Source organism: Antrostomus carolinensis, unplaced genomic scaffold, assembly GCF_000700745.2.
Source record: "Antrostomus carolinensis isolate BGI_N321 unplaced genomic scaffold, ASM70074v2 scaffold7476, whole genome shotgun sequence".
Taxonomy (NCBI): Eukaryota; Metazoa; Chordata; class Aves; order Caprimulgiformes; family Caprimulgidae; genus Antrostomus; species Antrostomus carolinensis.
In genome coordinates, this window is record NW_010323951.1 from 50793 (window position 1) to 76292 (window position 25500).

General features: G+C 39.6%; 1 protein-coding gene across 1 annotated transcript; it reads right to left on the minus strand.

Moving 5' to 3' along the window:
* Positions 1-2441: 2441 nt before the first annotated feature.
* RPA1 (replication protein A1) lies at positions 2442-25340 on the minus strand. The gene is made up of 16 exons (XM_010170764.1): positions 25298-25340; positions 24958-25036; positions 24297-24405; positions 23380-23468; positions 18754-18840; positions 17498-17630; positions 16463-16565; positions 15271-15339; positions 14938-15130; positions 13708-13847; positions 11902-12050; positions 10464-10596; positions 9250-9426; positions 7826-7933; positions 4372-4458; positions 2442-3463 (listed from the first exon to the last, which is right to left on the minus strand). Exons 1-16 carry the CDS (start codon positions 25337-25339, stop codon positions 3356-3358), a joined length of 1806 nt encoding a protein of 601 aa, XP_010169066.1. The 5' UTR covers position 25340; the 3' UTR covers positions 2442-3355.
* Positions 25341-25500: the final 160 nt, after the last annotated feature.

Here is a 25500-nt window from a genome sequence, read left to right on the forward strand (position 1 = left end):
AAAGCTTTATTTTAGAGGTGGGGAACCAATCCACCTGATGCATTTTAAAAACCAGATCTGACTCAAACAGAATCTCCCCTCCAGGGACTCGCATGGGTCACTAACAATTAATTTAAAATTCATGTACAGTGAAAACACAGTTAAATCGTAACAGTGGGAATTAACACAAACAGCAAACTACCTGAACACGGCACGTCAAAGCACGCTCCAGATCTTCCCTCGGCCATGCAGAACTGTTTGAAACCAGCAGCCTCCTAATTTCATCTTTGCTTTGTACATTTAATTTAAAGCAAAACATTAGCAGCCACAGGAATCTTTACCCCACAGAGATCTAGTTACAAGGTATTCCAGCATCTTTTCACTTGAACAAATACATATTCAGCCATCCTGTCCAGATAATGGTTGAAGTCATCCAGCAATAACCTGGACACTAGCAGGGGGAGATTTATGATGAAGAGAAGGAAGACACAGGTTTGTCTGTCAATAATCCCAATTAGCATTGTGAGTGCACTCACTTCTCTTTAATTAGCACAGTCAAAAGAGCCCAGAGCATTCCAAAGAACCCCATTTTCCCTGGCCTGTGTCAGTGCTCACAGTGATCTACCGGGGTGTGGAAGGCCGTGGCCACCTGGCAATGAGTTGAGAGGAGAGAATGGAGACACCTCCACAGGTTCCCTGCCCTTGCCCCTCAGCTAGATGGCCGCTTCAGAACCTCACTTTCTTTTGATCGACCAACTATTTATTAACCAGTTATGTGCAACAGTTCTAGCCTATGATCAGGGCAAGAAAGCAAGATAGACAGATATACACATGTATATTTTATATAAGTGGAAAATCATATCCCCCTCTCAGGATTCTTTTTGCTAAATTAGCTCTTCTAGGCCCCTCCTAAAAAATATCTTCATTCTCCTACTCAGCAGTGTAGTCCTCCTCTGTACTCGCCCCAGCTCAGATTCTTTTTTGCCTCTATACGTAGCAGACCAGAACTGTACATAGCATTCAAGATGAGATCTCACAGCAGAGGCTTATATAATCCTATGGTACTTGTACAGCTTTACTAGAAATACCTTGCCTTACATAGCATGATGTTTTTATCATCTACTAGCTGATTAAAGCATGATTAAAACCCTCCAACTCTTCAGTCACTAATGAGCATCCACTTTATAGCAGAGGAGGGTTTTTTTTTTTTATTAGTCCTCAAATAAATGACTTCTCACACAAACCGTTTAAGTTGATTTTCTGTTCCAGTTCTCAAGGTCATTCAGCTGATCCTGTAAGATACCTTAATACTCCTGAGTACTGATACGTTCCATCTCTAGTGCTCTGGCTGATGGCATAGTAAACCCAGCAATATGGATGCACAGCAATTCCCTCTGGGAGAACCAGCTGCCCCAGCAGAGGCAGGTGTGCATTATAGTCTCATAAAGCTGCCACGCCAGCAAATACTCACTAACACAAATATCCATGAAAACACTTCCTAGTGGATGGGGGTCTGAGAATTGGAAACAGCCTCAAAGAATATTTCACATTACCACTTGTTACCAGTCCCCTCAAACTGGGAAGGGGGGACAGGAAGGAAGGAGCAGAAGTAAAGAGTGGTTGGCAGAGTGGAAACATAAATCATCGCCACTGACCTACCATTTATCAATCCAGAACCGTGCTGAAGACCATCACTTCATAGTCAATTCTTTATAAGTAAAGTCAGAGGGAACAAAGACTTCAAAAAAAAAAATTCAAGACATCAGCAGAAGAACCCAGTCATGATCCTCAGAATCCAAACAAAAAGAGGGAAGGGTTGTTTGTGTAATTAATGGGCCCAGAATAACATCCTTCATGTCCACCAATGGAAACGGCTCTTAAGAGTTCTTAAACATAAAGACTTAAGATGACAAAGAGGAAATTCAGGGAAATAAAGGGTACCAACTGAATACATGAAGAAACAAGAGCTCTATGGAGCAAAATAAATAAATAAATTCCAGTTTTGCTACCAGAGACCCACTGCAGTATTGCCTGGATGCTTGGAGCTGTGCAGCAAATGCCAAGCTGTGAGCTGCAGCCAGGGAACACATAATTAATGTGATTAGGAGCACACAGAGCTAGCATGCTCTGCTGACTGAAAAGCCCAGTAGCATAATTACTGTTTTCTGTACTAGCTCTATGTCTGAACAAATCTCAAAGCCTGGTTAGTTTTAGACTGCTGTGTAAACGTCAATAAAAATCCCAGAAGTGCCAGCTCATCAGCATTCTCAGGCACAGAAACAGCGAAAATATCACTGCATTTCCATGCTGTTAACATCAGGCAAAGAAGTCTCCATTCTTCAGTCTAACCTTAGAGTTTGTAATAAGGTAACATCTCCCCCAAGTGAATGCTTATTATGAAAGCTAATTAATTGCTTTCCAGTAATGAGAAGTCTTTGGTGTTCAAAGAAAGCAAAATTCACTACACAGGAATTAAACAGTGTTTATTGAAACAAAGCCCCCCCCCATTTAAAGACCTGTTTCTGATTAACATCATTACAAAGGAAACCAAAGAAACTGAACATACAAACATACAAAATATGTATAGGCAGGAAACGTGAGCTAAAATAAGTCAAAAATCCATAGTATTAATTGAAGAGAAAAACTAAAGCAATGCTTTGTAGTTCCCTACGTTTCCCTGGGGGATGGAGAGTCAATGCTTATCTGCCTTCCTCAGAAGAGACAATTTTGATTAATATCAGACCCATCTGACTCAGTCTATTAAACCCTGAAGGAAGGATATTCTTCAGATATAAGAGATATGTCTTTGATTAATAATTCTACCATATTGCCATTCTAAGCATTAACAACTGCATGGCACCTGTGGAAAGAGAAAGCCTTTGAATTCTATGGAAAATAACTAACTTGTGCTAATAGACCTGTCCTTCGTCCATATCTGAAAGCTGCATGACAGTCTTCCTCCTACCTTCTGCTGAACAAGTCCAAGTGTCAAGGTTGTCACTACTTTCTTGCAAAGAAGACACAATGGTTATATAATTCAGCTTTACATATAGTAAGAAAGCAAAGTTACTTCAGACATTCTGAATGGTTTGTCTGAAGACCCTGGTAATCTGTCTAGAGATTCCTCTTTAGAGCTGTCACAGCTTAACAGACCACAACAGTCTACAATACTGTGGCCATTAAAGTGCACTCTCACCTACCAGGGGTGTATCTTCAGAGAAATGCATTAAATCACTTCACCCACTATGCTGGACTACCATGCACGGTGTAACTAATGCCAAATTGTCACACACGGGGTGGGGGAAAATGTCAATGTAACATCATCTATTGAGCTTTTCCTGGAAGTTCTAGCTTCAAACAGTCAGCACCAGCCTCCTCACCCTAGCTGAGCGTTTCTCCTGATGCTCGCGATCAACCGCTTGCTGTATTCTCTGTAGTTCACAGGTTTGACGTCCATTGCTGTGGCCTTAATACGAGATTCATCCTGTGAAGGAGGAATACAGCATGTAAAAGGAGAACACTAAGCACTCCAGGCATTTGGTTCTAACCTCCTTCTGCCCCAGTAACTTATTGCTCCTGGTATCAGGGTTAGGTGAGAGTGTAAACTTGACTCCCAGAGCAGTGAGAGTCCAGCGCTCTACTCTGCCCTGGTGAGGCTGCATCTGGAATATTGTGTCCAGTTCTGGGCCCCACAGTTCAGGAAGGACAGGGAACTGCTGGAGAGAGGCCAGCACAGAGCCACCAAGATGATTAAGGGAGTGGGGCATCTCCCTTATGAGGAAAGGCTGAGGGAGCTGGGTCTCTTTAGCTTGGAAAAGAGGAGACTGAGGGGAGACCTAATTAATGTTTACAACTATGTTAAGGGCAAATGTCATGAGGATGGAGCCAGGCTCTTCTCAGTGATGCCCAATGGTAGGACAAGGGGCAATGGGTGTGAGCTGGAACACAGGAGGTTCCGCTTAAACTTGAGAAAAAACTACTTTACGGTGAGGGTGACAGAGCCCTGGGACAGGCTGCCCAGGGAGGGGGTGGAGTCTCCTTCTCTGGAGATATTCAAGACCTGCCTGGACGCCTTCCTGTGTAATCTCATTTAGGTTCCTGCTCTGGCAGGGGGATTGGACTGGATGATCCTTCGAGGTCCCTTCCAATCCCCAACATTCTGTGATTCTGTGATTCAGTGATGTTGTTTTTATCTGAATGAACCTGAGAGGGAACAGTGTTAACAAGAGTGGATCCCACCCCTTCAGTGCTCAAGACTGACAATGTTTGTGTAAGCCAGTATCTTTGGAAACTTCTCCCCACAAATGTAAGAGGAAGAAGCCACCTCCTATGGAGACAAGTCAAAATACAAAAGCCACGTGCTACACGATTTGCCTTTTAAGGGATACTTACATTGTAAGTCTCCAGTTTTACCCGGATCCTGAACTCATAGGTGTTGAAGTTTGCATTTTGGAACACTTCTTCAAATGCCTGCTCGTTCTGTGAGAAGGACAAAGACAGGTATCAGCTGCAGACACTTCAGGCTTCCAGTAGTACCATGAGCTTTCAGAACAGTTCATCTTTTGCCGATGATGGCAAAGTGGTGGAACTAACTGGACCATGTAAGCAGAACTGAATCTTACATCAAATTTTAGATGCCAAAACCATAACTTAAATTTTTTAATATAAAGTTTAGTTCAAGGTGAAAACTTTTTAGCTACCCAAGTTAAAAAAAAAAAAAGTACAGTTTCACTGAATCTACAACCAAGTGTACAGAATTAAAATATATAAATGTACAAGAGATTCTCATGCTGCTTAACTGGCTAATTCTGATGTTCTGCTATGATCACAAACACTGACAGAGTTAACTATTGTCCTATTAATTATCTTATTAGGCATTCTGTTTCTCTGCTTATCCATCAAGGCTGTACATACCCTTCACATCCTGACACAGATCTATTTAAGAGAATGTTCTATAAAAAAAGTGGATGCATGTTTTGAACATGCTTTTATAACCATTAGAAGATTCTGTCATATTTATAACATAAGCTGCTTCTAATTACCATATGAACACTAAACATCATCATCATTTATAACAGGCAATTTGTCAAAACAGTAGAAACCAAGCAGACAAGTTGCAGAGATTGTGGAAAAAGTTTATTTTTTGTAAAAATTAGTTGTAAAAAAACCTTTGCTGACATTCCACAAAAAGCCTGCAGCCCCACGATGATACAGACAAGTAATTATTAATGCATTTATCTACCAGATGCACTTGACTTGATCAGTCTCTCCAGCAGCAGACAGAGCATCTGATCTGGAATTGAACCCACCTCAGTTGCACTCATATTCCAAGTGTTACATCTGCTGTTTTTAAATGTGCGCAGCACTATTTTATACTACACAGTCATTCTCCTAAGGTTTAGAAAAGCACAACAAATGAAGGTGAACATGAGTAGCTAGTTTCAGACTGCAAAATTTAAGCATATCTTTCCTGAATATTAACAAGCCTTTCTTCTGACGATGGTACGGATTAGAGGATAAGAAAACTCACTTAATAAAGCATTTGGCTTCTGTTTCCAGCTCTGCCACAAACTATGCTAACCATTAGAGAGTGGAAAATGCCGTTAGCATACGAGTCACTGCTACCCTACATTACATCCTTTGGTAACAAGCACAATGGAGAAGCAGATGAAAAACTGTGCATGTGTATCTATGCTTAGCATGGTCACTAGCTGTACGTGGACTCAATACACACCGCAAGCAGTGGAAAGACTCCCACCAACTTCACAGGATACTGCATCAGGTCTTCAGAGAAAAACCACTAAGAAAAGCCTACTGAAAATGCATCAAGTACCATTTTTAAAGGCTCGTAAAAGTGTCAAATCAAAAACAATTTCTCCTGGCACACAAAGCATTCACCTGCTGAAGGGCTCATTCCAGATTATGTTCCATTTTCTATCCTCAGCCATTTCCATTAGGCAGCTCTTCAAAAGACATTACATGTTTGTACTGTTACATAGGATATGCTGTCTCTCCTTCCCCACCCAGTTCTCTTCAGCATTAAAAGTCACTAAGAAATTTTGTTTGAACTCTAGCAGAGATCAAGCACAGATGGAGTAAGAAAATATTGAAAAGTTAAGAATGTCTGAAAATGGGGAATATAAAAGCACAAGCGTATTTAATTAAAATACCCCAGTAATACATCTTCCTACAGAACAAAGGTGTCCAGCCTTCATAATATCACAAAAAACTTCCAGCATCCCAGAAGCACAAGCTTTGTACCACTTATCTTAAAGCCAAAGTGCAGGAAATTTCAAAAAAATCATTAATGTATGCAAGTTACAGAAAAACCAGCCCTGCTTTGAAGCAGCAGATGAGGTCTACAACAGCGTCTCAGGACAACAGCCTCAACAATCCCCTTCCTGCTTCATCTCCCTTCCACAGCCAAGCAATGGGTTAACCAACAACTGGTGTGTCTATGGAGCCTGAGTATCAACCAGCCTCAGCCTGGGAGCACAGAAATGCTCCCATGCAATTCAAGACTTATTATGCTTTCCACATAACCATTTAAAAAAACAAAACAAACAAAAAACCCCCACAAACAACCCCCCCCCCCAAAAAAAAACCCAGAAACAAACACAAAAAAATCCCAGAACAAAACAAAACCACACGGATCTTATACACTAGACAACTAAAAATCAGGAAAAGGTTATTTTGGTTGGAAGAAAGGAAATACACCAGATAAGCATATAGTGAAAAAGGGGGGAAAACACTGTCTGTGCTTAATAGCTTACAACCTTAAAAACTGTTCTAATCTGTCAAAGATCACTTAAGCATCTCTCTGCCAATGACCTATTTTACAAGTCATGGTTTTTGTATGACCCACAAAGTTTCTGATGATATTTGGTGGAGAGAAAAATGAGCCTGCAGAAGTGGGTTAACACACACTAGTTCAAAAAGCTTCCTGCCTACTTACAAAGATACATACAAAGTGTTCTGGAACTTTTTGGTTTTGTAAACAAATTTTTGGAACACAGTAGGGATAATGTTGTTAACATTCATGGCTGAAACATTTTTTTTCCACAGATTCTTCCAGTCTAGGTACAATGATAAAACAGTCTGTCTTTTCTATTGGAGTCAATGTGTGGAAGCTGTCATCACTCTAAAGGCTGTAGTACTATCGTAATCGGTTGTCTCCTGAGGTCCAGGTGATAAGGATGGGCTGATCTCCGGTTTTTAACAAACAAAAGAGCTCAGAGGTAGACAGACTGACTGTGGGAGCAAACTATGGGGGAAACCAGGCAAATCTCTGTTCTCCAGGCAGATGGCCCGTGGAAAATAATCCTAAGAGTAAACAAGTCCCTGCCAAGAACTTCAGACTAGGGAGAAGCAATGATTTGTGAACTTGTAAAAGATATTGAAGTCCAACATCTGGAGAACAACCTTGGGCTGCCAGGCCCTTGAGCTGGCCTATCACTCAGAGAATGGGTAAGATCAAATTCTTACCAAATAAAGTAGAAAATCCCTTTCTTTCATACAGCACTTTTGTATTTGTTTTAATAAGGCTGTTAATTTCCACAGCAACTACATGAACATAACCCACTGCCTCTGCCACCTCTGCTGACTCAGGAGTGCTATATGTGCGCACAGGGATGAGCTCATGCTCTCTGATGGATCAGTGCTGGTGTTCCACACATCCCTTACATCTTTCTCCAAGCTGCCTTCAAAGTCAACATTATAAGGATATTTCCTTACCAGGATGATCAAAAAAAGGCAAGAAATTTGAGGGCAGCCCAACAACAAGATGTGTGAAATACAGTTCAACTTCTAGACGTTTACTAAAAATACAGTAAGCTAACTGCCAGACCTTTTCCTTCAGTTCTCCCAGGAAAGCTGCACTTTGCCCAAGAATGAATTCTGCTGACTCCTGGAAACAAGTCACCCACTGATACTCCAGGCAGTCTGCAATGGTCACCTAAAAACCAACAATAAACCAAAAGGTTATTTTATCCAGTTGCTTATTCCACAAGGAAGACAGAATACAGTCCAAAAGAAAGATTTATTTCACAGCTATAAAGAGTTTTAAATTTCCAGTAACTATGAGAGCCCTATGTACTGTAGGTACTTTCCATCTCTGAGGGTGGAAGGCAAGTGACTTACTACCTTTTTTTTTTAAGCTCCATAAAATGTCACAGTAACTTAATGCATTGCACATCGTACAACTTAATGTACATTGTGTCACAGGAAAAGGACCAACAAGATCACAGTGGTACACACTGATGGATATCCAGCTCTGCTCTGCTGTCACTGATGAGCTGTGAGCAAGAACAGGTAGCCCAGAACTACAACCATCAATGGGGACACCAGTGAGAGTGCAAATTGTGTTTGTTTTGTACATACCCGAGTACTTGAGCATAAACACATGTAATACTACGTAATGAGGAAACTATCAAAACATTCAAGGACAAGACAGCAGTATAAAGATCAAGTGCTAGCCTCACATGCATCTCCTGGTTGCTTTGACAATTAGGAATAGGAAAAGAGGAGACATGCTGTTCTGAAGGCCATGATTGTACCCTCAGTGTCCCCTTGATATGCTACGAGAATGATTCTGCTATGTAAAGTAGTTCATGCATTCCTAGAAGTTATCTGCTAGAAATTATTCAGAAGCAGTTTGTGTTTTAGTGAGACTGCAGGGATAGTTCCCTTCTCTCTGCATGCCCACCTGGCACAGCATTTCTAAGAAGCAGATACAACTCTAATTTATAATGTAAAACAGAAGAAGGTTCCACACTTATGGGTGTAAGTGGGCATCACAATAATAATCCTCAGACAACTTTCTGAAGCAGGCTCCATTAAAGCATGAGACAGAACAATACCTACCAAAAAAAAAAAAATGTACTAAATATAGGTAGCAGCTGTAAAAGTGCAATTACTGCTCTCCAGAAATGCCATTTTACTTCAGTTTATCTTCACTACTGAAGAGGCGTAGGCCATCTGTACTCTGCACTGCATAGTACACTTGGAAACCAGAATCAACTGAGCTAGCATCAACTTTTTGGCAAAGAGAAAAGCCCTTAATTGGAGCACTAGGAAAACAAACTGCTAATCAGCTCAATGAAACATCCCTCACTCAGGTACAGCATACAAGCAATTTAAATATCCTCTAACTCCCAAGCACCACAGACAGACAAACAGCACTCCAACACCCCATTCTCTCAAAATGATTTCTGTTTGGACTGTACAAGGAAAACAGTGAGCAAGGCACTCTCCTCTAATCCATTTACTTACCAGAAGCATCATGCGGTACTTGAAGTTGGGGAATTCACGATCACACTTTTCACAACGATACAGTCCATTTTGTTGGTCTATCACTTTCTTATTACAATCCTGAGAGGGACATGCCTGGTACATACAGTTCTCTTTGCGCAGATGTACGACTGTGCCCACACAGCTAAAATAATCCGCCTAGGAGAGTGAGTGTGCAACATTAGCCTCAAAATACTCAATGTTTTCCAATTCTGAATTAACTACAAAGCAAGGCACCCATACTTGGATATTTAGGATTAGAAAGCTTAACAGCTATGGATTATTGGGAAACTGTAAATCAACCCCACTGTTGCAATCATTTTCAGGCTTCCATTATGTTAAATAAAACCCCTACAGCAAGATTACTTTGTGTTTCCGTTGCAGGAAACTCCAATTGCTACATTTTCTTTAGATAAAGCACATTTGCTTCTCCATTGTGTCTGTTCAAAATCTCCACTTTTTCACAGGATTAAGATGCTGCACTTCCCTATGCTTCTTTTGGGAGCCAATACAAAAAAACTAGAAAGCCTACTGTGTAGTATTACAGATAAGCATTTGATTAAACTGTAGCCTACAGAACAAAATACCCACTCACCATACTAAAATAATCATCCTAATGATTTCAAACTCCGGCCAAGTCTTTCAACAGATAAACAGAGGTGGCTTAAGAAGCATGTGCAAAAAAATCTCACAGAAATTACCTGAGCTACAGGTAAAGTTTTTTATTTTAGATAGAAGTTCTTGCATATCTTGAATGGCTTAGCACTTAAGTTTGGGGAAAAAATAAATAAATTAAGAAGCAGTATAAGCCTAGAGACATTACTGGACTGGAATGCCAGAAACCCAGGTTTTATTCCTAGCTTTTCTATTGACTAAGTGTGCACCCTTGAAAACCACTTCCTCCTAATGCACTTGTTTCTCTTAGAACACTTCATGCTATTTATATCAATATCTTTGGGGTGAACTCCCCTCCCTGCCCCATTTACACAAGGCTTAGAATTCTCTTGCAAACCTAGTATCATGTTGCAACATCAGCACCAAGCTTGAATTTATTTGAAAAATATTATTTAATAGCATAAATTCTGAGTAAGAACATACTGCTGAACAACCAGACTACTTCAATAATGTCTGCATAAAGTCGAGCTTTTTATTTTCTCCCCAATACACAAGGCTTATACTCAGTGGCCATGTTTTACCTTATCTCCTTGTCCCAAGTTCTCAGATTTGGCTTCAAACAAAGTTTTCCAATTGGTATTCGCCCCAGCTGCTGGCCCACCCCTCACATCTGAGATGGAGGCACATTCCAGAAGCTGCCCCTCAGAGTCAAACCTGGAACCACAACGATACACTTCTATTTTTGGATAGCAGACCATACAGACTTATCAAGAGCTTACATTTAGTTTCACATACTTATACATGAGGGATTTTTTTTTTTTATCAATGATTGCAAAGGAAACAATTACAATAATTTGTGCATATTGCAAACAAAAATAGCATTTCAAAATAAGTTAATAGTCCGACTTAATTAGCACAGTATTTTATAAACCCACAAAAGGAGGACAGCTTTGTTCTATATAACTGCAATTTGTTTGCCAGCTAGTGGTCAAACCACGCACTGCATGCTTCTTAAAGGCAGTCAGATAACGAGATTTAAGGGCATCAAGATATTTCCATAATTAAAATTAAATTACATGGTACCATTATCTTCACAGCAGCTTTGAAAGGAAAAGCAAATAGCATTGAACAGATTATACTTCCTCTGTTAAAATAAGAAAGCACTGCTTTTCAGCAAAAGGTTGTACTGCCATCCCATTCTGGTGTCTTTTGTGATTTGAGAAACACACCAACAAGACTCAAAAACTGAACTTAATTAAAGCGTGACAGTAATAGCTAAGACCCACAATCAATTTTACCTTCAACAACCCTCTGATGTATGGGAGAATCACAGCTCAATGACAAACAGAGAATGCCATTATATTCTATCCATGTTTTGGTGATTTAACTAGAACCTGAAAGCCCAGGATTCAAGAATCTGATGCTGTTGGCACTTAACCCTACTCGTCCATACATCACATCTCACCATATTAGTGGTTATAGCAGACAATTTAGCGACTGCCTACAGCAGAAGCAACGAACCATCAAGAAATCACTTTGTTTTCCTAACAACAATCAAAATGTTATTTTGCTATCTGAAAAATATCTGATAAGGAATAGACGCTGGGAGAAGTCAACACAGTGCCTCCAGTCCATACTGACAGAGTGCGTATCAGATTCTACAAAATGGAAAAAGCCTTTGGAAAAAAAATATTGTTCCCTCAGATAATGCCTCAGAAAGTGGAGCTGGTCAAGTCTGATTTCATGCTGCCTTCCAAGGCTTTGGGTCAGCATGCACTACTCCTATTTCAATTTTTCAAGGTCTGTCATGGAATTATAAGTTTTTGAATTTAACAACTTAAAAAGGACAGCCTTTCAGGCTCTAGTGCTTTCAAAGAAGAGAATTTTCTCTAACCCTGGAACCCACATCCTCTGGTACCTTTCTTCAGTACTACACAGACTGCTCATGTACAGAGAAACAGAACAAAACAAATACTCCGCAGCAAGCTGGAATGAATCAACATAAACACACACTCATACCATCCTCGGAGCTTAAAAGCCTCTGGGCTATCAGGGTTGATGACAACTGTACTGGAGGACAGGACAGACAGGCTCCTACCACCAAAATCAGAGACTCGGGCTCCTTTGATGGCTACCACAGGTTGTCTAGAACCATCAAACTGTTCAGCCTGCATGTGTGAAAGAAACAGAACACATGAGTAGCACACTACAGTAAAGGTACTGAACTTGCTGTTATAACTGACAGATCATGACAAGAGACCAAATGTGAATCCAACTATCTTACTGTATTCAGAAGGTAAGGTTTTTAAATGATAACACTAGGAGTTTAAGAAAAGGCAGCTAATGATTAAAGCTCTAATCCTAACACCCCATTTCCTGGGGAACCAGAGAATCCTTAAGTCACACCAAGGGCTTGGGAAAAAAAAAAATTGGTTCCCTCCATTAGGAGTTTTACACAAGGATTTTAGAAAGGGAGATGGGTTATGAGAATGGAGGTTTCTCCAAACAGGAGAAATTATTTGGTCAGATTTGACTTTTCAGGAGATGAACAACTGACTTGGCTTGATTGACCCAATCACCTCTATTCTACAACATCTTAAGAAGTAGAAGTGTAGGTATCCTGGCCAAATGCTTTTTCTCAAATGTTCATTTTCTGTTTTTAATCATATAAAGCTGCTTTAATGCTGTTCAATTGCCACTAGTTTGTTATCTGAGTAAAGTCTTAACACTAACAAAGAACCTCTTGACATGAGAGAGGTTTTGAAAGGTATAGATTTTCTGGACCCCACATCACTTAGCAAGCAAGAGGAAGATCATGTGCTTAAGGATTACAACCAAACTGGAATTAGCAGGAGCATTCACTGTATCCATGAGATGCAAAAAGAACAGAAAACATATCCCAGCAGTTAAGGCAACGACTGTTATAAAGGAGATACAGATTCTAACCCTAACTGTGCCAGCTGTAAGCCATGCATCACTTCCCCTCAATGCTTGTTGTTATCTCTATTCTACAAGCAAGCAAACATTTAACTTTGTAAAATGCAGACTCTGATCTCTGTCGGAAGAGTTACGCCAGGAATTGATTACCAGTAGCCTCTCCTATAAAAGCCTAGTTCAACCTCAAAATTTGGTGATACTGAACTTCAGTTTACTTCATTTATATCAGCAGATGATTAATGGTGTTTAGCTACCTACAATATCAGTGCACTTGATCATTTAGCCATAAAACATCACTGTCAAGCTGGCAGGATCACTCCCATTTTATAGAGTGGAACATAAACCCCTAAGTATCTACAACACCGCTGGAAAACAAAGTAGCCTGTTAAAAGGATAAAGAAGCAGTTTACTGCAACCACTCAAATTTTCAATTCCAAGGCTCTGATGCTTTGTATCCTAGCCTGAGACACAGCCTCTCAGCCCCCTAGTTAAGCAGCGATTTATGCAGAGTAATACGTATCCCCCTCTACGAATAAAACTCCTCTCAGATGAGACAGCCGTAGCCATCGGGCTTTTCCATAATCAAACTGAGACTCGTATCCTTTCCCAAACTAGAAGCCTGTTATCTTCAGTCTTTGGGCTTGAGACTTAATGTCTGCAGTTGTTCAGAACACATTAGTCAGATCATGTCAGCAGTTTGTCAGAGAAAGGTTAAGAACATCACACCTGAATGAAACCAGACAGTCTTTCACCTTCTTTCTGCCCCTGATCCTTAAACACCCAGGACTCTATCTCAGAGCTATGCCCATCTCAGATGACAACAGCACATTCATCTCTTCATCCTACACAAAGGAACCTTTGCTTAAGAACAGGTAAGAGAGCACATACCTCATTTCCCCATAGCGTAGCTGTCACCAGTTTCCCTGATGTATCCATCAGATGCACGTTCCTCTTCAATACTTCCCTATTGTTAGCTTTCACTGTAATTTTAGTGACATCTTCATAGCTCTTACAAATTCCAATTACATCTGAAAAACAGTTACAATTCCGTTAGTTATTCGAGGGTCACAATTGGGGAATACAAGATCACAGGAGGAGAATTCAAACCTAGTGTCAGATTTTTACCTTGTATCCTAACTCCCTATTAAAATCAAATCCAATATGGAAATTAAGTGTATTATGGTAGGAATGCTCCAGTACAGAACTCTTCAGTGCTTTATTTTTGTTGATGAATTCATTAAGATCTTCATGAATGTGAGCTTCACCACATCAGCAGGATCAAGGGATTGTACTATCTTTTCCCATCGCATCCTGTCAAAGGACTTCAGCCCTGATCCTGTACACACACTCTTGTGTTTAAGCACAAATCTCTCAGGCAAGGGGTTTCAAAGTGACTATAACACAAAGCAGCAGCTGGCTGGCACCTTCACCAGAGCCTTGCAACCGCAAGCTACAACTTAAACAAGTCTGCATGTTTGGGTAGTAAGAGCTAACGCAATCCCCTCTGCACTCCTTAAAAATAAACCATTTTTAATATTACAAATCTACCTTGAAAATTCCTAGCTGAATGCCTCTGAATCACAGGCATCTTGTGCCTGTGAAACCTGAGAACCCTCGCCCCCACCCAAGCCTCTGATTTTTCCGGAGTACTCTGCCCAACGAATTACAGAAAAACAAACCTCCAATACTTCAAAAATCAAGCCAAAATAGTCATGCAACTTGGACTTGGATGCAATGAATTATGCCAAAATCACTGCAGAGATAATTAGATAGTGAAAGAAAGCAAGACCATGGAAGGTATGAAACGCACACGTGCTGAGCAAGGACATTTTTCTTTCAGCCCTTTTCTATGGCAAACAATGATCGTAGAACAATAAACAAGTATCATTTACTGTCTTTAGTTTGAAGAAAAATCATTATATATTGTTAGCAGAACAGGGCAAAGAATCTTAACAGGAAAACTGCCTGAGGTATTTTGAATGGCAACCATCACTGAGTACCTTTGTTTAAGAGATCACAACACTTGAAGTGTTGTATGCTTGCTACCTCCCCAGTATTCAGGTCACAAAAGTAAAACTTCAAAGCTTTAGAGCTTGCCATTTCGCTACTTAGACTGACCAACAATTGCATCTTTGGGCGTGTTCTCCAAGTCAGAGATGGATACAAAATCAAACTGAACAGATGGAAGATGCTGGGCATCATCACAGGGCACAACCGAAGTCTCATTAGTGAATGTAATCTCATAGTCATTCTTAACAGCTGTATATTGCTTGTTAGCAGTCTTCAAATTGCCTTTGGTAAAATAATATACCTAAAGGAGAAAGCAATGAAACAGAGGATATTATCAGAAGTCAGAGAAAATAGATTATGTTCACCTTTAAAAATCCTTGCTATGCTGAAGTTCCTCTTTTCTAGCTCATGTCAGTCTATGAAAGCACAATGCTACCATACCTTGTTCAATTCAATAAGTGGAAAGAACTTGTCTGCTTGATCATTGAATGCAGTAGCTCTAATCTCACCCTGCAGGAAAATAGGAGAGCTGGTCAGAACTCAAAATTTGGCATGAAAAAAAAAAAATATATAAAAAGAAATCTTTGCAATGTTAAGTGGCATCAGTTCTACAGAACCAGCATGGTCTGCCAGGCTAGCTCCAGGCATGTGAGAAACAAACAACATCCTCCTCGCACTTGTAGTTATAGCTAAAATGACATATTCTACACCTGACCATCAAATCTCATATTCAGGTCTCATTAGTACATCTGGAACTTTAGAAGAAAATGCAAAAGAACTACATATCATATATACACCTCTGAAAAGGTAGTAATAAAACTGGCATTAATTGCCATTACATTAAAAAAAAATAATCAAATAGATCACGCAGCACTGCAAGTTTTCACACAATATACTGTGATACCTCCTGCTCACACATGTCAAGTCTTTAAGTAAGAATTAATAAAAATTATAAACTCACTAGATATAAATACTGTTTAAAAAAAAAAAAAATCTAAGTATGGACTGTACGCTGAGAAAACAAACGGCTGATGACAACGTTACACTACTAACCTCACATTTTATACTAATCTAGGGGAATCTTGTTTGTTTTCACAACAGAAGGCTGTAATTTGATAAGAGGTTTGACAAACTGCAAATTTAGTTAGATTAACCAGACACTGTTCCCCAAACAAACCACAGATGAAATTTCCTAGTATTACAATAATTTGTACTCTGATTTCTTCATGAAAATGAAAGCTTATAACTTGGAGGCAATGCTCCTCTCACTCCTTGTTTTGTAATGTGCATCCAAGCAAGGATGAGACCTCATTCTCAATTTACATGAAAACCACCACAAACCTAAGTATTAGGTTGTCAGTTTCCATAAACAACTATATTTTGAAGCTGCAAAAAATTTAGTCTCACCCTATAGACTTTGATGAAAAATAATCAGTAATGCCACACATTTAAGACTTCATTCTGGATAAAAACTAGGTCGTTGATGTTCAACATAATGAATACAGGAATACAACCTTCAGTTGTAATAAAAAAACAATTTCCTATAATACATTTTATTTCCTCTATTCTGTCTTTATGAAGGGTTCATCAGCATCTGGCATACATTATCTTTTTCTCAACATATGACACTTACACTTTCATCAACCAGCTCTATAGAAAAGAGCTTTCCTTCTCCACGGGAGTTGCTCCACGTGCGGATCTGGCCTTTTTGGGTAACACGAGCACAAATGGTCCACCTGAAATCATGCAAGAAATCACTGTTCTGTGTCTTTTATTTTTTTTAAGGAAGAGATTGAATTGACAAACCTTTGGAACTGGAATGTCACTATTTAAAAGCCAGAATCTTTCCACCTCAGCAACTCTACCTGCTTTTCTGCTGGTTTCTATTTTAATGGCCTAGACCATTTAAAGGCAGAAAGTTGTAGAGAAAGCAGCAACAAAGCCAGCCATAAAGCATCTAGTATGATAATAGTAGTGAACAATCCCTCTGCAGAGAAGCAGGACTCAAACCTTTTACACTTTTAGGGTACATTTCTCATACAGCAGTTTGCCTGTTCTGAAAAGCCATGCTAGAACTCAAGAGCTCAATTATAGGATTCGCATTTAACTTGAGTAATCAAATCAGTTTGCATAACTTAAAAATGTCATTCACGAAATAATTACATCCTCATGCTTTTCGAGAGAACAGTAGCCAAAGTGAATAGCTTACTGAGCTGTTTTGTCATTAAGTTACCAAAAAGAAGGCTGCTTTAGGAAAAAAGAGAAGTCAACTGATTTTCAACTAAAATATTAAAAACCTATCAAGCTCAGCAGGGTAACTTCACCAAGACAATGCAAAGGCAAATCTCAGATTGTTGGAGTGTTGATGAAATTAAAAAAAACCCACAAACAACAAAGTAAAATAACACAAACCAAAACAAAAACCCAAACAAGAAACAAAGACCAAAGCAAAACCCATAGAGCTGTTTCTATGGAGGTTTTTTTTTTGTTTGTTTCTCTGGGTGGTTTTGTTGTTATTATTGGTTTTGTTTGTTTGAAGTTCACCAATGGAGTCAAAAGAACTCAAAGAATAATTTTACAGAGATTCATACACAGCAGAGCAAAAAGAAGCTATTGTTCCTTCATGCCTGTGACACTGAGTAATACCTGGCACACCAGGGTAACTCACTTAGACTGGTATGGGTTCAAGCTGGCAATCGGCACGACTTTGGCCTGAGATCCCCCTGGTGTCTTCGCTGAGCTGGAAACACTCGCTCTGCTAAACTGGTTTGAGGGAGCATGGTACTTCGGAGCAGCAGGACCTTTCAAAAACCACAACAAAGGATAAAGAATTTCAGCCTTGTAGACAAAAGCCAGGTTAAAAACCAGCTGGTGGTGCGAGGTCAGGCAGAACTTTCCCCACAACGCTGCACAGAAGGCACAGTTATACTTACCACCGGGTAGTAGGCACTTAAAGTTCCATCCACCATGCTATGTGGGCACCACAAAGTGGCTAAAAGATTGTTGAACCACTTCTGCTCTTAGTGACAATTATTTTCTAGGCTGCAAACTACTGTAGAAAAGACACTCTCAGACCTTTAGAGCACTTAACGGGAAGTGGAAAAGTGTCCAGAGTCAATCACTTAAACAGGGTCTAAGTGGCAAACAACTAGTTAGCAGTGTATTCTCTAAAATATGGCACATCAAGCTTTAGATCTACACCTTTAGCAATGCTGCTAATTCTACACTGAATCTTGCTAATGTATAGATGTTGAACTCTTACGATCAGCTTTAAGCTCAGGAAGGAAGAGCTTGTTTTCTGCTGAAGTAAGCATCAATATTTTACTACTTCAAAATACTTCAACACTGGAGTAGAGAATACAGACAGGTTAAAGCAGTATCAGGAGCTATGACTTTGACAACTTTTTTGCTTTAAAAAAAAGTCTACAGGCTGACATTTCAAATGACTGCCTTCCTTAGCATCTCACTATTTATGAAGTCTTGATCAAAAAACTGTATTTATAGATGTACTATCAAATTATTTCAGTGCTGTACCACTTAAATTGTTTGGCCTCAATATCTCAGCATCAATAACACACCTGTTGGTCAGCTCCAAACTGTAGCCTACTTGGGTGTCCACAGAGCATTGGTTCAAGGATGCATAATTGCATCAGACTGAATGTTCAGTTTACACTGCTTTGTCAATGTTGTTCCCTTTTTTTTTCCTTGGGGAAGTGGGACACTTTTTTTTTTTCCCTTTTTTTCCTTTTAAATCCAACCGTAAAATATCCTCTTGAGAGAATTCACCTTTTTAAGCTATAGGTTATTCTTTAATGTAGTGCTTCTCATGCACCACCATTATAGAAAAGATCCTTTTTGAAATCTAAGCTGTAGTTTTATGGTGCACAAATGGAAACCAGAATTCCTGCCCAGGATTACTCTTACCTGTTACTGACAAATTGCCATTTTGTTGCTGTGGTTTACTGGGTGCCGGGTTTGCTGCTGGAGCTGAAGAACGTTGCTGTGCTTGCCCTGGTAACCAAATGGAAAGAGACCATATAGTACAGTAGGGAGCACAGTAATTAAAACTATCCTTAAGCCTTTTTAGGAGATAAGGCTTGCATGAAAAAAAATAACTTAAAACATAGAGCACACGCTAAAATTCAGGTGTTATAAAACATAGCAGTAACAAATTATCTGTTGAACAGTATTACGATGGAGGAATTTCAGTCAGATCGCTTTCCTCCAGCAACTGTTTTTTACTTTGAAAGAATTCAGGGTTGACAGTTATTTAAAAGGACAACACTGAAGCAATCTTGACAACTTCTCAGTTTTTATAGGCTTCTATCACTCTGACAGGTAGTTTCTGCTACTACCTAACAGCTAAGATAAAAACTATCGGAGAATTCCCCCTTGAAACTCAGAATGGGCCAAAAAACTACTGAGTAAAGTCAAACCCAAAGTTAACACAAGATAGAGAAAACACCTGCTACATTTTATTTCCAAAATACGAAGATTTGGAATGTGGAGGTGATGGAATCATCATTTCAGCATTCTCCAGAGTCCCTCCTGGGACACAGCAGTATATTGCATAGGGAGCAAAGTGATGTCACACTAAGTACATACCATGGGGTTTTTTTTTGTAGATTCCAGGACTTTTACTTGCCTTATATCGATGATCAATTGCAAGAGAAAGAACAAAGTGACATATCTAGAGATATAGTACATTGGAAGACTAATCTACAGTTCAAAAACTTGAATTCCTTTACAGAATAACTGTCCTATCATATTTTGCATCCAGATGAGAAAATACCCAACATTTTTGTCTTTTTGGACACAACTAATTCTTGAGCTATCTGTTTGTAGGAAGTGTCAGCCTTGAGCAGGCAAAGCACCTCTCATTTGGGGTGCAAGGAGACAGACAGTCAGAGAAAGTGCAAAAGGTCAGACCAAGCCCAGAAGTATCATGAGGAAAAGCAGAGAATCCCAGAAGAGGATGGGAAGGAAGGAAGGTACAGAAGTAAGGTAAAGGAGCAGAAGTAACACAAGAAGCCCCTGATGTAGTGTCACCTGATGTTGTATGGTTTACAGAGGTAACCCTCTGGTTATTTTTAATCCAAAACAAGGTCCTGGCACAAAAACCAATCTGCTCCTGTAACTTGCCGCAGTAGAGTCACATCGGTGAACTGGTGACAGTGGTCTCCCTGGCAACAGAGTGACGTCAAACAGCAATGTGTATTTACTGCAGAATCCACTAGATGGAGAAGCCAGATTTCACCCTCACACAGCTGCCTCAGGTACTTGGAGAACCCAGTCAGGGTCAGTGCTCAACACCCCAAATTCATTTTGTGTAAGGGAAGAACAGAAAAAAAACCCCAACAAAGACATTAAAAGAAAAATACATGTGGTCAGGGAAAGAATATTCAAGAGGAACAGGAATGTGCATATGAAACAGCAAGAGATTTTCTTGCTACTTTTGTTCTAAATGGTTTTGGGTTTTTTTTCTCCAAGACTTTTTAATTAAGAAGAAAAAAAAAACCTACACCAGAAACCCAACAAAAGACCACCACATATATATATATATATTGGAACACTTTTGTATTATGGAACACAGATTCACATTTTAATGACTGCCTACCCATAGCCTGGTGTTTCTCAACAGATTAAGGATATATTAACACATCTGTGCATGTGTTCAAATACAGAAGTAGCAGAAATATCTCTCCAATTTTCTCGCTTGTAGAGTCTAGAGACTCCTAAACTATGATTTCTGGTGGCTGGTGGCCTACAGATCACTTAGAGTGCTCAGAAAACTGACTCCTCTGCCTGGTTTTCACTGTTAGTTTTTATTAGCAGAAGCTGAGAGAAACACTTGAAATACCTGATCACATTTCTGCTATATTTACTTGGACAAACCCGAGAGCTTTGGCCAAAGCTACCCACACAGCCCACTCTAATGTCATAGTCGTATAACAGTAGCCTTCTGCTTCCAATATGTTACCAAAAGGTCACACTGCAGTGTCATGGTGACAGAAGACCTGTCCCAGAACTGAGAGGCAGCATCAGGGGAGGAAGAAGAGGAGAGAAAATGCACTTTGGAAGAACACACAGCAAAAAGCAATGATGGGAAAGGAAGAAGAGAGTTGAAGTGAATGCGTAAGTATACAAACATTTCAATGCTGAAAGATTAACAACAGAAGTTAAACATCAGTAGCAAGTAATTGTCATAGAAGAAAGTCCAGCATCAGAGTAATCTGAATGATATGAATGACAGTAAGAACATTACTTAGTTCATGTTTTCAACAGGAACTAAACTGCCCAATCTTAATTTTCAATACTATTATAAAATGCTGCCTGGAAAGTTTTCATTATACTTCTCAAGAAGATTGTGTCTCCAGCTTCCTTGTTAGACAGATTAACCACCTACTGCTCAAGTGTCAAGTGGTCAAAAGCCAGTTTTTCACTCCCTGGGTCCTACTGTGGTCTAGATACTCATTCTGCATTAGCTGAATGTTCCTCAAAAATACAACCTCTCAATATATACAGGAACTTAAAAAAATCTACAACTTGAAATACACCTCTGCCATTTTATCAAGGCTTTCATGACAGGCCAGGCAGCCCTGCAGAGCAGAATGGCTGGGTTAAGCATACTTAAATCTAAACTATTACCATCTTCGGTAACTGAAACCTTACTTAGTACCAAATAAAAGGTACAAAGTTTGCAGAATAACATCAGTTAAAGTGAAATACACATCACATCAAATTCAGCATCTCTTAACTATCTAGTACAAGACCACACTTACTATGATTGTAGACCTGTTACACCTCCAAAAGCATTGAGATTTGAAAAATTCCTTGCCAAGTACTTTTGTAAACCCAAATGAAGAACTTAACTTTGATCAAAGTCATAGTAATTTTAACAAAATTTGTACTCTTAAAGGTATATTTTCAGCTCAGTTCTGCAAGATATCACATTCCTGGTGGTTCCTAAGCAACAATAAGTGAAAACCACCATAGTTCACAGGCTCTTGTATCACACAAGCAAGGGAAATGTGAGAAAGGCACCAAACAGTCTGCTCAACAGCTATTCTGAAAATTTTGGTCTCTACAGCAACTATGGGATTAAACCATAAAATCTGAGATGTCAACACATTTTTTAAACAGCAATTAGCTAAGTAACTATCAAAGGAACAAAGGATTCTTTAGGCTCATTTAACAAACGCCCCTCTAATTCCCTAGGAAAAAGAAAAGTTAATGAAGAAAGATGTCTTTGCCTTTGTAATGAAATCTAATTCCTACTTCGATTAGTAAAGCAGATTTTAAACCAGAATGGCAGTGTACATACTACCACTGTTTGTCCAAAATATCCTACAGAAAATTGTTGCTTCTAACCTGTAGTCCCTTACTAATAAAAATATATTCATCCTCTTCTACCGGGAAAGAAAGAAAAATTCTTCAAGAAGAGCTCTTTGCTATTACATTTCAGCCATTACCTGTATATATGTCAATGATGGAGCTGTTCAAGTATTTTCTTTAAGTGCTTATTAGCCTCTCTTTTTTTAGAGATCAGAACTGGAAGAACAGAACATACTTTTGAACATCTCAGGTGGAAAAAAAATAAATATATGAATTCAAAAAATGTTTGCCTGAGAACTGTAAGCTCAGCACACGAAAATGAAGAACACAATTATTTATGCAACATAATAAAAACAAAAGATTCATGGTCAGGTCAGATAAAGGTCTACCCAGTGCACCATTGTTTGTAAGATGGCAGGGCAGGAACGGGTGCTTAGAGAAGTCTGTATGCTGGCTGTGTTTTCATACCAGTCTCTCATCTATGTACTTGGAGCAATCTAAGTTTTAGTGCTTCCTGAACCTAACATTCATGCAGAGGATGTATTGTTAACAGCCTTTAATGGATTTTTCTTTCACGTCTAATTGCTTTTTGAACCTGTGCCAACTTTTGGCACCTACTTCAACAAGTTCCATAATTTAACTATGCACTGTTTGGGGGGTGTGGTACAGCCTTTGTTTTAAAACCACTACCTGACAACATGAGAACTAAAGAGCATCAAATGAACATAGAAAAGAGAGAGAGATTCATCATCCTTTATTCATCCTCTCCATGCCATCTTCTAGTTGCATAGATCATTATTACCTCTTCCTCCCGCTGTTTTCTTTCCAGACAGAAGACATACTAATCTATTTGGTTACTCATTATGAAGAGACATAGAATAGCTTCCTTACTTCCTTACATACTTACTGGAACTCTAGGTAGAGACCACGAAAGTATAATAAAAACCTGTCAGTGTTATCATAAGGTATAGACACTTCCCAATACCATGTAGAGACTGAGCTTCAGCTGTGGTGTAGAGTTTATTAAAATATGAACAAAAGGCATTTTGTATGACACAAACAGAAAGGATTTTCAAGATGCAGACATCACTGTTGCAGGCATAAGAAAGCTGAACATGTCTGCCTGCTTCTTTTTAAGTGAAAAAAGCAGACAGCTGAAAGGATATGTAACAGACAGTCTGTTCAGAAAGGTGTTTGTTTACAGAGGACACTCACCTTCATTGTACGGCACTGGATTGCCAATATTCCCACCAACCTTATCAGCAGTTTTCAGAACATTTAAATCCATCAGTATAACCACTCTCCTACAAACACAGAATAGACAGCAATAAAGACTTCCACTCCCTTTGCAAGTCTATCAGACTCTGAATATCCTTTGCAGCAGATAAGAGAACCAACCATGAGGGGCTGATTCTTTGGATGAGACATCTGGAAGACAAAAGCTCTCCACTGTCAACTTAACCCTCTCCTGAGGTACAAGTAGGCTTGAAACAGTATCACATTTCATCAAGGACAGCTGATAGCAGGCTGAATGGGCACACAAAAATGGCTTGAAACAACATAGTGTTTTAAAAGTATCAAAACCATGCCAGATTTTACAAGAGCAAATATATTCCCTACCTCAAAAGAAGTTATATTCCCTCCACAAAGACAGCAAATAAAAAGAATATGAAACTTAGCTCACACTCTCCTAGACACACACATAGTTTTTATATAACCACTTCACTCAGATCCCTTCTTGTTTTGCAGTACCCTATCTCCTCTCCAACTTTAATTAAAAAACCCCAGATTCCACAACACCTCAGTTACAAGAAATCTTCACTGTTTCTTCTCCACCGCAGACAATTTTAAGTGAATTTTTAAAAGGAACTCTGTATAATTTGGAGTATTCCAACTGGAAACCTTCACTTACTGAATCACTGTACTAGGTATATCCACACCTACTGAAGTCACACTCTGTTATTTTTTTATTTCTGCTATTGCTTGTGCTGGGTACTTTCCCTTCTGCACCCTAAAGATTGAGTATTTTCAGATAATACCAATCAAAAGCATTTGGTCTCTGCTTAGTCACAAAGAGCACTCACTAAAGCAGTTGCCTTTCTGTAGAACTTTACTTAAAGAAACACATATACCTTCCATCTTTCAGGCTGTTGACAATGAATCTGTTAACCTGGCAAATACACTGGGCTGCTAAACGTTCCTCTTCCACCAGAGAGTTCAGCTGTGTTGCCAACATGAACGCTGCAGAAACAGAAGAAAAACACTGAAACAATGAACACCTCAGCCTTAAAAGGGGCTGCCATGGCTGGCCACAACTTTTCCAGCCAGTCTAGTGTTGCATTTGAGCTACAACTTGCTCAACTAGTTAACACATAGAAAACAGTGTAACAGCTAACAAGTCACCAAAAACGAGCATAAAACTATATTGTATTTATTCACCAAAGTTCAGAGTGCAGTAACAGCTAGAATGGTCATATATTGAAGATGTCAAAAAAAGATTATGCTAAATTGCTTCAAAATCACTGTTATGAGAACATGTATAGGTTTCTATATTTTCATTATACCCTGTAACAAGTTAATTGCTTAAAGCTCCCAAAGAAAGTTCTAGAAGAGAAGGATTTTGTTTAAATGTTACAAAGCCATTGCACACTTTAGAGTCCATTATCCCCATAGAAGCTGCATTCTTCTTGAACATTCATTTCACCACTCTGCACCCAGGCACTAGATGGGAAACTTTAGCACTGTTAGTATCTCCACGCTTACAAAAATCTCACTGCAGCTTGTCATACTTACAGGACAGTGTGTTAACCCCATCGCTCATCAACACTCGGTAACGTGGTGGCCCATTTCCCGTAGCAATAGCCCGTGTATTCTACAGGGAAACAATAGACAATTAGTTCCCATTCGTTCAGAAACTCTTTAAAAACATAAAGCAACATCATTAGCAAATTATGTATTTATTCAGCTTATTTATTCAGCACTGATATGAACAGTGTAGCCCATGTCACATAGAACAAAACTTGGTGTACATCAGCCCCTGCAGAGGGAGTTTGGTCACACTCGGAGGCCTGCGCAGAAGCTCACGCAGTCCCTAACGGACTGGCACAAGAGATAAATCCTAGAGAGTACTCACGATGACTTGCAGGACGGGCTTGGAGACGTTCTCCCCCTGCATTATGGCCTGGAGAAAAGAAAGAGACCCTCAGCAAGGTGCCGCCGCCACCACCTCACTCCGGAACGCCTCGAGACCCGCAGCTGAGGAGCAATTGCCGTGGTGCGGGCAGAGACACGGGAGCGACCGTCACCGCTGGACCCAGCCAGGGCCCTCCCCGCCTC

Bases quoted from the DNA above. Each gene is read 5' to 3' on its own strand.
- RPA1 (XM_010170764.1), bottom strand. From the start codon at position 25,339: ATGCAGGGGGAGAACGTCTCCAAGCCCGTCCTGCAAGTCATC. The intron at 25,037-25,297 runs GTGAGTACTCTC...GTTTCCCTGTAG, and splicing joins AGCCCGTCCTGCAAGTCATC to AATACACGGGCTATTGCTAC. The intron at 7,934-9,249 runs GTAAGTAAATGG...GTTGGTTTTTAG, and splicing joins AGTACCGCATGATGCTTCTG to GTGACCATTGCAGACTGCCT.